The sequence below is a fragment of the Capsicum annuum genome, chromosome 10 (assembly GCF_002878395.1).
Source record: "Capsicum annuum cultivar UCD-10X-F1 chromosome 10, UCD10Xv1.1, whole genome shotgun sequence".
In the NCBI taxonomy this organism is placed as follows: Eukaryota; Viridiplantae; Streptophyta; class Magnoliopsida; order Solanales; family Solanaceae; genus Capsicum; species Capsicum annuum.
In genome coordinates this window covers 35,932,614-35,949,136 of record NC_061120.1, presented here as the reverse complement: position 1 = coordinate 35,949,136, position 16,523 = coordinate 35,932,614, and the positions used below count along the sequence as shown (strand labels likewise).

Genomic DNA, 16,523 nt, shown 5'->3' with positions numbered 1-16,523 from the left:
AGTTAAACTCTCGTCACCATCTTAAATCCAAATTGGTCAGTCTTAGAGTGTACGGAGGCGAAGTTAAATTCTCGCACCCTAAGCTGATTGTTGCATATTCCTATTTGTTTCAACCCTAACAAAAAAAAAAGGGAAGAGACGAAACAATAATAAGCAAATTACGGAAGAATAACTCACTGATAATACTCTGAATATGGCACAATGATCAACTCGATGCAAAAAAAGATCTTCAACTAGGACCAAAAAATTACTACATCGGATTATAAATTTCAATAATGTATTGCCTCTATTTATAAAAGCAGTAGGGCGATTTATAACACCTAATCTGTGATGAACTTGAAAAGGATTTGTAGAAATCCAAATAAAATACGAACAAATGATGCAAATGGAGGCGGTGTAGTAGTGATCAATTCCAAGTACACATTGGAATTGGATACTGAAATGGTTTCCTCCAATTAAAAGGAGTCAATTTCGTCACCTTATGGCAAAGCAGCTGTGAATTCACAATAATTTGTGATAAATGTTATAATAATAATATTTAATAATTATTATTATCATGATCTTTTAATATTGTTTTTGGCTTTTGGGTATTATCCTATCTTGATATTGCACATGTGAGTTCTTATTGATTCCAGTTAAACCATCAGGTTAATACTTCAAGTTTAGTTATCGATAAATTAAATATCTCGATAAATCTTGAAGTCATGTATTATACTTGTATATTACTAATACCTTGTTTGATATTTATTTTAGTCGGTGTATAATTAATGTCTGTACTGATTATACACTCTATTGTGTATTGAGTTATGTATTACTAATATCTCAAAATCAATGGTACTAGTAATACAATGAATTCTAATACATGCATTAGCATGAATCAAGATAGAATTATCCTAAAATCTTTTCTGCATCGTTTCCACCATATATATGGTTGGTACTTTTGTAAAAAAGAATATTTTTTAAAATAAACTATACAGTTTATATTATTTTGAATATATCAAATCAAATATTGCATAAAAAATACAAGTATAACTAATACAAACATAACTAACACACGCATTACGAATACATTTATTAACAATATTTTTCTAAATTCTATCAAACAAATCTAAAGTAATACACATCATAGTATTAAATAAAATGTATAATTAATACAACTACTAATACATATAATAAAAAAATATATAAATAAAATATTAATAATATACAAAACTAATATATACATTACTTTTCTGACATACTCTACCAAATAACGTTTTGGTCCTATTTGCTTCCACGAGACGGGATGAAATGTTTGACTGGCGAGCTGTCTCGAGTCCTGTCTGATTTCTCTTAATATTTCAGAATTACCCCTCTCTGTTGTGAAAGGCATTACGTCATCCCCTTTGAAAACCGTCCTTTACATGTCTAGCTCCTCCGTCTACGAAAGTCACTATTACCATGTGAACGCTCTCTTCCTGCCATGTCATCAACTATTACCCGGAACCTGACCCGTATACCCACCACCTCATCCTCAAATCCACCACATATGTCAATTTCATCATATAAAATCCCACGTGCCCACAAAATCATAATTTGATTTTAATATGCCAGCTAAGCTAAAATCAAATCCGTGTTCAGAAAGTATATTTATCTTAATTGTTATCATCCTACATCCTTGTATATAAAAGCGAAAAACTTGGAAAAAATCAGAAAGCCAAGTGAACCCCACAAAGACCTAAGTTTTTGAAGCTTTTTCAAATTTCAACAACGCAGAGGTCAACCAAGAGACCTAAATAAGAAGAAACATCTTCAATGAACCATCATCTTTCACAGCCCAAATTCAGCGACGAACAAGAGTTTTCAATCATGGTTGCTGCTTTAAAGAATGTTATAACAGGCAGTACCCATAGTTCTGCCGTCCTAGATGCAGCTCAAGAATTTCGATACGCTATGACCACGACCATGACCAGTGCCACCATCGCATCACCATCTACGAATATGTCTAATTTTGTTGAACCACCCCTGTTTTGCGTTCCCACCAAACCAGAGCCTTGTCAATTCTGCAGGATAAACGGTTGTTTAGGATGCAACTATTTTGGAACACTGGCTGCTGCTGATAACAAGAACAACAAGGCAAAGATTGCTGCAATGAAAAAGAAGAAGAAGAAGAAGAAGAATTACAGAGGTGTGAGACAGAGACCATGGGGAAAATGGGCTGCGGAAATTAGAGATCCAAGAAGGGCTGCCAGAGTATGGCTTGGAACATTTACTACAGCAGAGGATACAGCCAGAGCTTATGACAGAGCAGCTATTGAATTTAGAGGTCCTAGAGCTAAGCTTAATTTCTCATTTGCAGATTACACATCAATTCAACAACAGAGTAATAACAGTTCATCGTCTTCACCCCTGCAGGTGCTGCTGCTGCAGCAGCAACAACAACTACCTATACAATTACAACAGGGAGTCAACACAGAAGAGGAATTCTGGGATCAATTTATGATATCGAACAATGAAATTTAAGATTTCCCAAGGTCGATGAATTTCAATAGCGAATCTTCGGATTCCGCCAATGGCTATATTTCTCATAGCTTCTGATCACTTACAATTAACAAGAATTGAAAAGGCCGGAGAAGAGGAAAAAGAGGGAAAAAATTATAGTGTTATCAAACTAAATTTCTTTTCCAATTTTAAAACTACTTACATTTTTGTTGTTTAATTAAGATACTTTGGCATAAAGGGGAGTGAGGAGGAATAATGGAAAGCCCGAGCATTTGGGTTTGAAATGGAGAAGTCCCCATGCGAAACTTATTAACAGAGAATTAAAAAACAATACTAAAAAGATATTGTAGACACGTGATTTTAGATTCCCCTTAAATTTTAATTTATTTATTTAAATTAAATATTTATATCGATTCGATATTATTTTAATTCTTACTCCATTTTTAGTAATTGTTTTTAGTTAAAAATAAACAAATAAATAAAGTTAATTTTGATAAAAAAAAAATAAATTTTTATGGTGTTTTCATAAATATAAAAATTAATTAGTTATTATTATTATTTTACTATTTTATTTATTTATATTTATTATTTTTGTTTATTATTATTATCTTCTATTAAAATAAATAAATTTAAAAAAAAAAAATCTTCCTCCTTATCTGATAAATAACTACTCCCCCAATCTTTTCCCTCAATAATTTCTGTACTTAAGGACTCTTTATCTCAGAAAACAACGTACATGAACATCATTAGACACTTTGACAGAGACAATCAAAGAGAAAAAAAATAAAGAGTGATAAAAAATAAAGAGTGAATGTTTGCTTTCTTCACCCCAAAAAACTACGTACATGAACATCATCAGACACTTTGACAAGAAAATCTAGAAAAAAAAAAGAAAAAGTGAATATCTGTAAAAGCAAAATCAGAAGTAAAAGAGAGAAAAGACAAAAGGTTGTGACTCAAGTTTCATATTTTCGTTCAAGGTTTCGATGACAATATCTTAATTTTGTATTTAATAAAAGTTGGCATACAGATTTTATTTCAATCCTATTTCATTTATGTTGTAAGTTTAAGTGTAGAAATGAATGAATGAAAATATCAAGTGTTTTCATGCACTATTTAGTATGTATGATTACTTGATTATGTGAACTTTTTGTTACTATATATTATACTATTAAGTTACCGGATAGTTATATATTTGAATTCCATGCATACTCAGACTCACACACGCTTGTCATATACTACATCACACTGATTTTCAAATTTCATCACAACACAGCAAAAACACACAGCAACATAATATAATATAAACTATAACACATTCACATGCACACACACTGGACACTTCATACACACAAAAATCTCTGCAAACTCAGAGAAAGAAAAAGGAAAATCAGTAAAAAAAAAGTTGAAAAGAAAAAAAATAGTAAAGGAAAATTTGAAGAAAGAGAGTAGAAATGAAAAAAAATTGAGAGTTGAACGAGGCAAGGAAAAAATTAGTAAAATTTTGAATTTTTTGGTGAGGAGTTCGCCGGAACCCGTTGGAAACGCCTTTGTAGCATGAAATCGGAGCCGTTCTCCATCTTCCGTCATTATTTGAATCCATCGGTACTCCGACAAGAAGGAATCAACTACCAAACGGGTTGTCCGGTCAAATCTGTCGAAAACCTATTAAAATCAGTGAAAACTGCTAAAAAAAGGGGTCAAACTTGCCGAAAATTTCTTTAAAAATTAGCGAAACTCGCCGGTAACTGCCCAAATTGGTGTTGCCGCCACCACAAGTGGCCAGCCACCACACTCTCTCTCAAATATGACTAAAAATATCAAAAAACTCCAAAAATTTATCTTCCCGTCGTTATTCCGGCAACTTTCGTTGCTAGAAAAATAATGAAAAATTCGTCGGCGACAACAACTCCACTGGCGAATCAGCCTCGTTACTGCGCCACCTCCTTTCCTTTTTCCCTTTTTTTCGGCACTGCTCCACCAGCCGGCCCACACCAGCTCTGGCGACCCGTCGATCCCCTTCCTTCTCCCTTTTCCAATGTTGCTCCGGCAGCTTTTACTACTACCATGGATATAAAACATAGAGAATTTTTTTTAAAACTGAAGTACTAAATATGTAGTGAGAGAAAAGAGATTTTATATTTCTTTTATTATTATTTTATTTTTGAATAAATACCTAAGTTTCTTCATATTTGATTAAAATATAAAAAAATTTATTTAATAATTAGTGAAAAAATGAAGCATGAATAAATTTGATACTAATAAAATTTATTATTATTTATATATATTTTTGTGAAGTGAGATATCGTATATTTCAGATTGTTTATTTTTATCTATTTATTTATTTATTGAGAATTTGTGTTCGGATCAAATCTCGAGATTTTTATATTTAACTTTTCTTATAATATATAATTTGAGTTTATTTAATTTGAAGAGATTAAATTTTGGAAATAATATTAAATTTAGCGTAATATAGGTAGATTTATGTATTTTATTTATTTTATTATTTTATTAATAGAATTTAATAATTATTTATTAATTTAATTAATAGTAGTAAAAGAATTTTACTTTAATTTATTATTAAGAATTTAGGTAAATTTTAGATACGTCTTAAAATATTTTTTTTAATTAAGAATGCGACATACGCATCTTTTTGAGACATTTTAAAATTCAAGGTTGCAATAATGCACCTTGATAAATATTTTTCTAAAATTAAATTTTCACTGATTTATTTAATATAAGATAATGAGCGAACCTAGGACCTAACATAACTTATTAAAATAGTTTAAGTTAAGGTAAGTCAATAAAGCGACCGTGCTAGAACCACGAAACTCGAGGGGTGCCTCACACCTTCCCATCGGTTAACAGAATTCCTTAATCAGTCTTCTATTTTCGCAGATCAAAATAAAAAAGTCATTTCCTTTTGATTAGGGATTCAAAAAGTGACTTGGAACACCATAACTCAATTTCAAGTGGCAACTCTGTAAATAAATTAATCCCTATTTAATATCGTCACTTTAATTGAAAAAATTCTTCGACCTCCATCCTCGAGCAGAAAAGTGGTGTAACATCTCTGGTGTCTCCGCTGGGGACTAATAAGAATTCGAGCTTGTAATATTGACTATACTTGCTTTAATTATTTTGATATTGTGTTTGTTGGCCTTATGTGCTACTTGTCACTCATTTAGTGCTTTGATATTGTTGAACTGTTTTATAAATTGTCTTCTCTTGCACACCCCTCTGAGTCTCTCAAATAGGATAGAAGGAATGCAGCATATGCATCCTACTTTCTTTTTGAGATAATCGGAGTGTCAAGGCACTTGATGAAGGATTATAGTCACACATGTTAGGTGGAGTTCGGATAGACAATGAAGGCAGAGTAGCACTGCTAGTGCTACCCAATAAGTTATCCCTCCCTGACTCGAGTGTCCTTTCGGGTAAGCCTGTCTAGACACCTATCCCTATTAGGCTTAAACTTAGAAAAACTGAAAACTTAGAATCTAGTTATTCCTATTAGGTTCCTCTTTATTTGCATCATATGCATTTGACTTAGCGGGACTCGGCACAGGGGCCGGGTCTGTTTAGGACAGGTGTTCTTCTTTTGACCAACATGTGCATCCTACGTGCTCTTTGACATTTCTTTGAAAGGTCATTTGATTGTTGACCGGCTTTTAGGCAACTTTAAAATACAAGAGATTATATTGTCTTCAAATTTAGTGAATCATTTTTCAAAGAAAAACTTTATTTTTAAAAGAAAGAAAAATTCTAAATATATAGTAACATAGTTTTACGGTCTTCATGAACTACGAGGGTCTGATTCTCACTTTTAGTGGGATACGTAGGAAATCTTTCTCGGGATACAACACTATATTTTAAAAATTATTATTCACAAATTTATTAAAAAATATTTTTTTGAAAAAATAATAATAAAAATAAATAAAATAAAATAAAAAAATAAAAATTGACTATTTTCATTAGTATTATTATTTTATCTTATTTTTCCCATTCTTCTTTCCTTTTATCGTCAAATTTAATTTTATTATATATTTTAATAACCCTAAATCTTTAGGGATCATGAGGTTAAGTTTTTACAAAATAAAAATATAAAATATATAAATCCTAATAGCCCTGAACCTTAAGGGGTCGTGATCTGGTTTTGATAAATTAATGTATAGAATCCTGAACCTTTAGGGGTCATGAGGCTGAAATTTTTATACAACCTCATATATAAAATAATTATTATTCTTTCTTTATTTCTAAGTCATTTTCTTTTAAGTGTATTTAGGGGGTATTTTCTTTCAAACACATGGTCAAAATTGTCTAGAGGTCTGTTGTTAAATATTTTATAGAGTCGGTTAAAATAAGTGCTCTTTTTAGAAAGAAGAACAAAAATGTTGTCATTCATGTTTTTCTCAATTTTTCTATTTTTGAATAAAATTATTTGCATCTAAGTCCAATTTAGTGATCACATTAACGAGTCAAGTTTAAAAGTCAAAATTAATGAATTAAGTTCATCCTAAGTCTAGACATCTCTTGATATTAATGGGTATAACATGTCTCCTCCAGTTCGTGGAAAGTGTCAAAAGAGAAAAAGGGATGAGAGTGTACCACTTCAAGTTGTAGATTGCACCCCTTTGTAGCTTTGGTTGTGGTGGAATGAAATGGATACATTCGATTACGATGAGATACATAAGTATTTGGGTTTTTTGACAAGTATCATGACAATAAACCCTAATAGGGAGGTGGTTGATATATTGCTGACTTTTTGGGACTCGAGGAATAATGTATTTTGCTTTTCAGCCTTCGAGTTGACCCCAACTTTAGAGGAGATATCGATCTATGTTGGATATGGAGATATGCATCGAAAAAAAACTTATTGCCCCGAGACTTATCTCGATAAACAGATTCTGCAAGCTCATGAACATACGAAATTCAAAAAAAGAATCGATGAAAAAAGGTTGGGTCTCCTTGTAGTTTTTCTTTGACAGATATGAAAGGCAAGAGGGATTTGAGAAGTATGGTAAACAACTCTGTAACAAGGAAAGTTTTAAAGCTTGGAAAGTTTATAGACGATTTGCATTCATGGTAGCCACTTTAGGTACTATGGTCTTCCCGAGGAGAGAGAGAAAAATTAATATTCATTTATCTACAGTGGTATATATACTGATTAAGAAAGATTACACTATGGTACCAATGATCTTGGCCGATATTTACCGTGCTCTGATTATTTTTCAAAAAGGAAAGGGTTTTTTCAAGGGATGTAATATCTTGCTACAGATGTAGATTGTGGAACATCTTTACCGATGTCCTACAGTGGTAAGGTTTGATCTAGAATGATTCAATAGCATCAAAGATTATGAAGAGAGGTTATAGAAATATAAATGCCCAGAAGTAATTAGAGATTAGGATAAGCTTTTTCGTTCTCTAACGACAGATAAAATCACTTGGAATCTCTCTTGGTTCCCTTGGAGGCAAGTGATATATAGTTCTGTCATTTGGCCATTCTTTTTATTAATGGGTATTAGAGGTGTTCAACCTTATGTGTCATTGCGGGTTTTACGTCAGCTAGGTAGACGTTAAGTAATGCCCAATACGGAAAATATGACTGAATTTGTATTCGAAGTCAGATCAGAGATTCCACTTTTGAAGGGATTGGCCCAGCAGATTTGGGATAAATGTCGTCTCATGGGAATTAAAACTATGGTCATAGAGCGTGAGAAGGGCGAAGTAAATCCAAAATACCATGAACGGTTTGAAAAATAGCCAAGTCTACCAGTTAGACCAAAAAAATCGGTTAAAGGATCCATAGATAAAGAAGCTACAATCAGGATAGGGATCGAGAGAGCCATACGAGAACATCATACTGCCACCCAACCTTTGAGAGTAGAATTGAAGCATGCCAGGGAAAAAATAGAAGCACAACAGAGGGAATTCGCTGAAAAAAAAGCTAAGTCAGCAGATATTGTGGTCGCACTTCGGGTACAAATCAAATTGGCTACCACTAGGGGTCACATGTTGCAGAACTCACCACATCTCGCCGCCAGCAGTTGCAAGAAGTTGAAAATAACATGCAAGAAGAATTTGATCAAGAGAGATCTCAGTGGATACGTGAAAGAAGGATATTACGAGAATAGTTGGAGGTTTCTTCTGCTCGTGAACAGCGTACAAGAAAGATGATTGATTCCCGAGACCAAAAGGCCCAAGAATGGGATCAGGCCTTCAGTTTCCTTCGAGGGAAGGTCCGCTATGTAGTACAGGATACCGTCAGAATGGGTTTGGATTATCAGCAGTTAAATTGTGAAGAATATTTGGCACAAGTACCAGCTTTCGTACAGTATCTCACCACTTCATTGGAGGACATATACTTGGGTTTGGGAGGTCATATTAAATCGAAGTCTCCTTGATTGAGCATGTTGAAGTTACAAGAATCAGTTGAAGACTTTTAGATGTTGGGGTTCAATTGTATAAATAGATAGTTATTTCCTTTGTCATAGTTTTTTCAATTTCAGTTTATAAAAATTCTTGTTCAGATGTTATGTCTTTTAGCTAATCATATTTGTTTAAGTTTAGTTTTACTTGTCAGATGTCAGTTAGTAGATTTTATCTTAGGAGTTGGATCATTTATTTTGTCATATTTGTATTTGAAATTATGGAATATAATGAAGTTGACTGTATATTTCTATATAAATTCTATATATATTATATAAATTTTACTTCACTTTATTTACTTTCTTAAAAAAAATCAATCAATTTTTTGTTAAATTTTTTTTCGAACTATGCAAGATCTGATTCATGTCCTGGCTTGATACGTAGGCAACCTTTCAAAGGGTTCGATCATAACTTTTCAAAAAGTGCGCCTAAAAAAGTCGGGATGAAACATAAAGCCTTCCATGATAGGTTGAAAAATGCATCTAGAAGCATAACATACAACGTGGCATTATAATTTGTTAAATATGTAACACTCACTCGTTTGCTACTTGATAACAAAAAAGATAAAGTAGTTGGTGGTTGGTTTATGGTTTAAACTGGCATCCCATCCGTACTACACCAGATACAAGGGAAAGGGAAAGATGACCCACAGAGAAGGTGTAGGATCTGACAGTGAGGAAGAGCAAAATCAGTTGATTTTACAGGAATTAGCATCAATGGAAGAAATTAAGTTATTGAAACAACAGATGGTGGAAATATACCAATTTTGGTTGAATGAACAAGCCTCGCCTTATTCAATTCCTATATTTTCGAATACGAATGATCCAAATCCTGCTCAAGCTCAAACTAGCGATCCATTATACCCACTTGGATTTGGCCTGTATGCTAATATGACTAGCGTTGCTGGTACTTCTATCATGCACCCACCAAATCCATCTGTTATAAATAACCCATTTCTCACTTCAGTTACACCAGCTACTATGGGCCCTCATTCGATAGTACAGAAGAATTTGGGAGAACTAAGCCATGATCTATTATATCCTCCTGAAATGACTTTCAAACCCCAAAATCCACATGATCATGCTCATCAACATGATTCTCCTGTCATGATTAGGAAGATTATTAAGAATGAGGAACAAGATAAGATGGCTAGAAAAGTAAGAAGCTTAGAGTAGAGTATAAGAAATATAAAAGGATTAGGAGGACGAAAAAGTATTTCATACAAGGATTTTTGTATGTTTCCTGATGTCCATTTTCCTATGTATGTTTCCCGATGTCCATATACCTCTAGGGTTCATAATGCCAAAGTTTGATAAATACGAAAGTCATAGGGATCCTGTGGCTCATTTGAAGAAGTTCTGCAATCAATTAAGGGGCGCAGGAGGAAAATATGAATTATTGAAGGCTTACTTTGGAGAAAGCCTGGAAGGAATAGCTTCTGAATGGTTCATTGACCAAGACATTTCCCGGTGGCACATATGGGATGACATGGCTTGATATTTCATTCACTTCAATATAACTGGAGATAGTGCCAGATCGTACTACGCTTGCCAACATGAGAAAAAATATGACTGAAAGCTTTTGAGATATGTTGTCAGATGGAGAGAGTAGGCTTTAAAAGTCAGACCATCAATAAAGGAATCTAAAATAATTGATATCTTTCTGCAAGCATAAGAACCTGATTATTTCCATCACTTACATTCTACTATTGGAAACATATTTCCTGAAGTTATTAAAGTTGGAGAGATAGTAGAGAATGGAATTAAATCAGAAAAGATTATCAGCCAGGCCACTTTGAAAGCAACAACACAGGCAATCCAAAGTGGTGCAGGAATTTTTGGAGGAAAGAAAAGAAAAGAGGATGTAGCAACTGTTGTTCAAGTCCACGACAAAATTGGAGAGTTTCATGTCAACCATACACGCAATCTCAATCTCAAAACTATGTCCAAGACCCATATAACCATCAACAACACAATATTCCTCCATAAAATCCATTATATTTCATTCCATCCCCATAGTATCCTATTTACAATGCACAACTATATGCTCAGGCTCCTTCTTACTCGTAGTGGCGTTCACCAGCCATCCAAAATCGTCCTTCAATCCTAGAAGTTAGACAAGGTCTCCCTAGATCTACTTTCGGGCCTAGAGAAGACTTCAAGATGGCTAACATGGGCAAATATAATTTCACTCCCATTGGAATATCTTACGTAAGTTTGTTTCAAAGATTGAGGGACATGAATGTTGTAAGCCTAATCGCGAGAAGGATTCTGAATCCTCCACTGAAAAACTTAGATTATTCCAGAAGATGTGCGTACTGTTCTGATTCCCTAGGGCACAACACAGAGAAATGTTGGTATCTGAAAAGAGCTATTCAGGAGCTGATTGACACACAATAGATCATGGTGCAAAGTCCATATGCTCTAATATTAATCAAAATCCATTGCCAGATCATAATGAAACAAACATTCTCGAAGTGATACCTAGTGGTGACTGTGCTGCGATTCCATTCAAGCCGATCATTAAAATTAAAATTGATTTGGAAAAATCAACAAATGTTATGGATTTAACAAAAGAAAAACCTGCAGAAGTAAAGGAGGTGATAACAAAGCCTGAATTATCAAATCTTCCATTGGTCATGGAGAAAAAGATTCCAGAAAATGTTGGATCATGTCAAGTGAAACCAAAGCTCATTGTTCCTGCAAAATCTACTAAGCCTCTTTTAATCATAAAATAAGCTTCCATAGCTCTCATTGTCATTAAACTAGTATCACAGTTGCCTATGGTTAATACCAAGGCGGTACCTTAGAACTACAATCGTGTTATGGTGATGCACAAGAGGAAAGAAATAATCAAAGAGGTAGATAAAGTAGGGGGATTAACCCATTCTAGGAGGTGTGATGCCTCAATGGAGTTAAGAAAGAATAAACAAAGCAATGAGGAATGAATGACAGTCAAGAAGCTAGTTACTGAAGAAGAGGCTGGAGAATTCTTAAAAAAGATGAAATTGCCAGAATATTCTATTGTAGAACAGTTGAAGAAGACGCCAGCCCAGATTTCTTTGTTATTTTTATTGATACATTCAGAGGATCACCGCAAGGATATAATGAAAATTCTTAATGAAGCATGTGTTCCCAGTGAGATTAAGGTGAATCAGCTAGAAAAAGTTGTTGGAAGGATCCTTGAGGTAAATAGAATCACTTTCTCAGATGAAGAATTGCCTATAGAAGGTACTATACATAACAGAGGTCTCTACATTACTATGAAATGTGGGCATTCCTACATCACTCTAGTGTTGATCGGTGGAGAATCAGGTACCAACATTTTTCCTATATCAAATTTGCAAAAGTCGAATGTTAACGTTGAAAGGATCCAATCTAATAATGTATGCATCAAAGTTTTTAACAGAGCAAAAACGGATGCCATTGGTGAAATAGAGATCATATTGACAATCGGGCCTATGGATTTTGTCATGGATTTTCAAGTGCTGAACATTAATGCTTTATATAATATGTTATTGGGTAGGCATGGTTTTATAGGGCTGGAGCAGTTACATCTATGCTGCATCAAATGGTCAAATTTGAGCATGACAGTTAAGAAATAGCTATTCACGGTGAAGGAGACTTATCCATGTATAAAGACTACTCCGCTTCCTTTATTAAAGAAGATATTACAGATAGAGTGCTAATTCATCAAGCTTTAGAGGTAGTGGCTATTGAACATATCCTCAAGGGGAATCTCATCGCAATACCACAACTATCATCAATATCTGTTATAGTAGTGAACGGAATATTAAAGTATGGCTTCGAACTAGGAAAATGTTTAGGGATATTTTTGCAAGATAGGGCTCATCCAGTAAACCTCCATAAGACCCTTGGTACCTTTGGTTTGGGATACGAGCCCATTGTTGAAGACAGAAAGAAGGCTAAAAAGTATAAGAAAGAGTCATAGTCACTTACCAAGCCGATGCTGCCACTTCACGAGTCTTTCATCAAAGTCAGTGTTGTTAGGTCCTCCATGTTACCTGTTGCGGGCTTAATGAATGATGATGATACAGAGTTGAATGAAATTTTCCAAAATATTTTCATTAAATCTGATATGGTTGAAATTAAAAAAAGTACCAGCAATACAGATGTACAATTTATTGGCCATGATGTCTAGCTTAACAATTGGGAGGACATTCCTCTCCCTACTAAGAAGGAGTCTTGGTAGTTTGCTTATTTTTCTTTCAGTCTTGGTAGTTTGTTTGTTTTTCTTTCTGTAGTTTAAATCGTTCTAAGATTGTAATTCAGATCTTTACCTTGGTATTTTAGGTTAAAACTCTTTCTATCGGTGTTTTTAATGAAACGTAATTTCTATTTATTTTATTTTGTGTCTAATATTTGCTTATTTACTTTCTATCATATAGTTCTTTCTATGCCAATTCTAATGATATGACATGCATGAAGAATTGTCAACCAGATTTAAAAAAATAATCTAATTATGAAATAATGAATAAAGAGGTTGAATACAATGAAGAGGAAGCATTTGAGGGATATAAGCAAAGATTTCAAATAGTTTAAGAATAAATTAAATCCCAATTTAGATGAAATTGAGGCAATCAATTAAGGAGATCATGAAAAATATTAGGGAGCTAAGATAAGTGTACATGCTCAACCAAAACAAAATAAAGCTATAATTGAAGCTTTGATTGAGTACAAAGACATCTTTGCATAGTCTTATGATGATATGTTCAGTTTGAGCACGAATTTAGTAGTTCATAAGTTGCCAATTTATCCTACTTTCCTTCCTGTCAAACAAAAGTTAAGGAAGCTTAAAACTGACATGAGTGTAAAAATCAAAGAGAAAATCACGAAGCAACTTGAAGCTAAAGTCATTCGGGTGGCCCAATATCCTACTTGGTTGGCAAATATTATCCCTGTTCCAGAGAAGGATGGCAAAGTTTGGATGTGTGTTGATTATCATGATCTAAATAAAGCAAGTCCAAAAGATGATTTTCCACTTTCCAATATCCATATTTTGTTGGACAATTATGCCAAACATAATCTTGTATCTTTTGTGGATTGTTATGCGAGGTGCCACCAGATTATTATGGATCCAGAAGATGCAAAAAAGACATCATTTATCACATCATGGGGGACATATTGTTATTGAGTTATGCCATTTGGACTAAAGAATGCTGGGGCAACTTACATGAGGGAAATGAACACAATGTTTCATGACATGATGCACAAAGAGATTGAAGTTTATGTGGAAACGTGATCATTAAATCAAGAGAGCTGTTTGACCATGTCAAGGATCTGGGGAAATTCTTTAAAAGTCTTCGAAGGTATGATCTCAAACTTAACCCAGCGAAATGTGTATTTGGAGTCCCATCGGTAAAACTCCTGGGGTTCATAGTCAGTCAATATGGCAATGAGTTAGATCCTTTAAAAATAAAAGCTATTCAAGATTTCCTTCACCAAATAATAAAATGGAAGTAATGAGCTTACTTAGAAGGTTGAATTATATTAGTAGATTCATTACCCAACTTACAACAACCTGTGAGCTAATTTTCAAGTTATTAAAGAAGAATGCTAAAGTTGAATGGACTGAAGAATGTCAAGAGGCATTTGACAGAATTAAGAGGTACTTGTCGAATCCGCCTATTTTGGTTCCTCCAGATCCAGGAAGACCTTTGATATTGTATATGTCTGTGTTAGACAATTCTTTTGGTTGTGTATTGGGTTAACATGATGTCAAAAGCAGAAAAGAATAGGTCATTTACTACCTTAGCAAAAAGTTTACCACTTATGAGGCTAAGTACACTCTTCTTGAAAAGACATGTTGCACCTTAACTTGGGTAGCACAAAAGTTGAAGAATTACTTGTCATCTGATCATTTTATGGTGTGTTTTGATGCTTCTCATATTGGGATTGGTTGTGTATTGATGTATCATTATAAGGAGATGTCCTATGCTTCTAAGCAATTGAAAATTGATAAGAAGAACTACGTAACTCATGATTTGGAGTATAATATTTATGATTGGATATTCTTGAAGGTGTCTCCCATGAAGGGAGTGATACTATTTTGTAAGAAAGAAAAGCTTAGTACCAAATGTGTTTATCCATATTTGATTTTGAAGATGGTTGGAAATATTGCCTATGATTTGGAGTTACCCTTTAGTTTGAGCTCTATCAATTCGGTATTCTATGTGTCCAATTTCTGGAAATATAAAGGGGACCCGTCGTTAGTTCGTCCCTTGAAAGATGTTAGTATTTTGGACTCTTTGTCCTATGAGGAGGTCCCAGTGAGGATCGTGGATCCAAAATTTGCTGGTTGCAAATGAAAGAGTTGGCTTCAGTGAAGATTCTATAGAGGAACAAAATGTTTGAGGAAGCCGCTTGTGAGGCAAAAGAGGACATAAAGTCTAAGTATCCACATTTGTTCCCCGCTCTGGAAACTCATACTTGAGGTATGTGTTGATCTTCTTATCTTATTTTATATCCTTGTTTCCTATATTTATTAGAGGTTGGTTATGATGTGTAATAATGTGTTAACTTGTGTTTGTGCTTGCCTTACCCATCATTCGAGAATGAATGTTCCAAGTTGGGGAGAATTAAAACACCTCGGCTTTGAACCCTCAGAAATTTCCAAAGTTTGATATTATGGGTAAGGTTCGATTTGAGCATACCTCTCATATGCTAAGGTACGACTAGTACACACCCTCTTATATGATGATTAGTCTGCGTATGCCCACAGGCAGACTTACGAAATGGTAGATGCTACTCACAGAGCTTGATATTGTCTATGTGACTCGAACTGCAATGAAAGCTCAAGCCTTAGCGGATCATTTGGCTGAAAATCCTATCGGTGAGGCATATGAGCCATTAAAAAATTACTTTCTGGATAAAGAAGTATTGTGAGTTGATGAGGTTATTTTTTATGATTGTCATTCAGGTTGGAAGTTAATTTTTTATGGAGCTGCTAATGTAAAAAGAGTAGGGATAGGGGCAGTCCTTATTTTTGAATTGGGACAATACTATCCTGTAACAGCTCAACTTTGATTCTACTGTACAAACAATATGGCAGAATACGAAGCATGTATTCTAGGTTTGAGACTAGACATTGATACGGGAATCCAAGAACTCCTGGTGTTAGGAGATTCAGACTTACTAGTCCACCAGGTCTAAGAAGATTGGGAGACTCGTAATAGCAAGCTTATACCGTATCGAGGTTGTTCGCAAGATCTCTATCAATGATTTGTATTAGTAAAGTTCAAACATATTCCCATAGCTCATAATGAGATTGCTGATACTTTGGCGACTTTGTCTTCGATGCTCCAATATTTCGATAAGACTCATATTGATCCCTTGCATATACAGATCCGGGATCAACATGCAATTGCAATGTAGTTGAGGAAGAACTTGATGGAGAGCCTTGGTTCCATGATATCAAAGAATATATTCAGACTAAAAAATATCACGTACACGCCGATGGTAACCAAAAGAGAACCATTCGATGTCTGGCTAGTGGATTTTTCCTAAGTAGGGGAACCTTGTATAAGAGGACTCCAGATTTAGGACTTTTAAGGTGCATAGATGCTAAAGAAGCTTCAAAAATCATAACTAAAA

General features: G+C 34.1%; 1 protein-coding gene across 2 annotated transcripts; it reads left to right on the top strand.

Annotated features, from left to right (window-relative positions):
• The first annotated feature begins 1,313 nt into the window (after window positions 1–1,313).
• On the top strand, window positions 1,314–2,915 carry LOC107844944 (ethylene-responsive transcription factor ERF109-like). 2 transcript variants are annotated; one of them, XM_047397886.1, is made up of 2 exons: window positions 1,314–2,305; window positions 2,395–2,528. In XM_047397886.1, the coding sequence occupies exons 1-2, from the start codon at window positions 1,795–1,797 to the stop codon at window positions 2,493–2,495; spliced, it is 612 nt and encodes a 203-aa protein (XP_047253842.1). In that variant the 5' UTR covers window positions 1,314–1,794; the 3' UTR covers window positions 2,496–2,528. The 2 variants fall into 2 exon arrangements, with proteins under 2 accessions (XP_047253842.1, XP_016544751.2); XM_016689265.2 differs by having other exon boundaries at window positions 1,574–2,915.
• Window positions 2,916–16,523: the final 13,608 nt, after the last annotated feature.

Coding starts and splice junctions, on each gene's coding strand:
- LOC107844944 (XM_016689265.2), top strand. CDS start 1,795: ATGAACCATCATCTTTCACAGCCCAAATTCAGCGACGAACAAGAGTTT.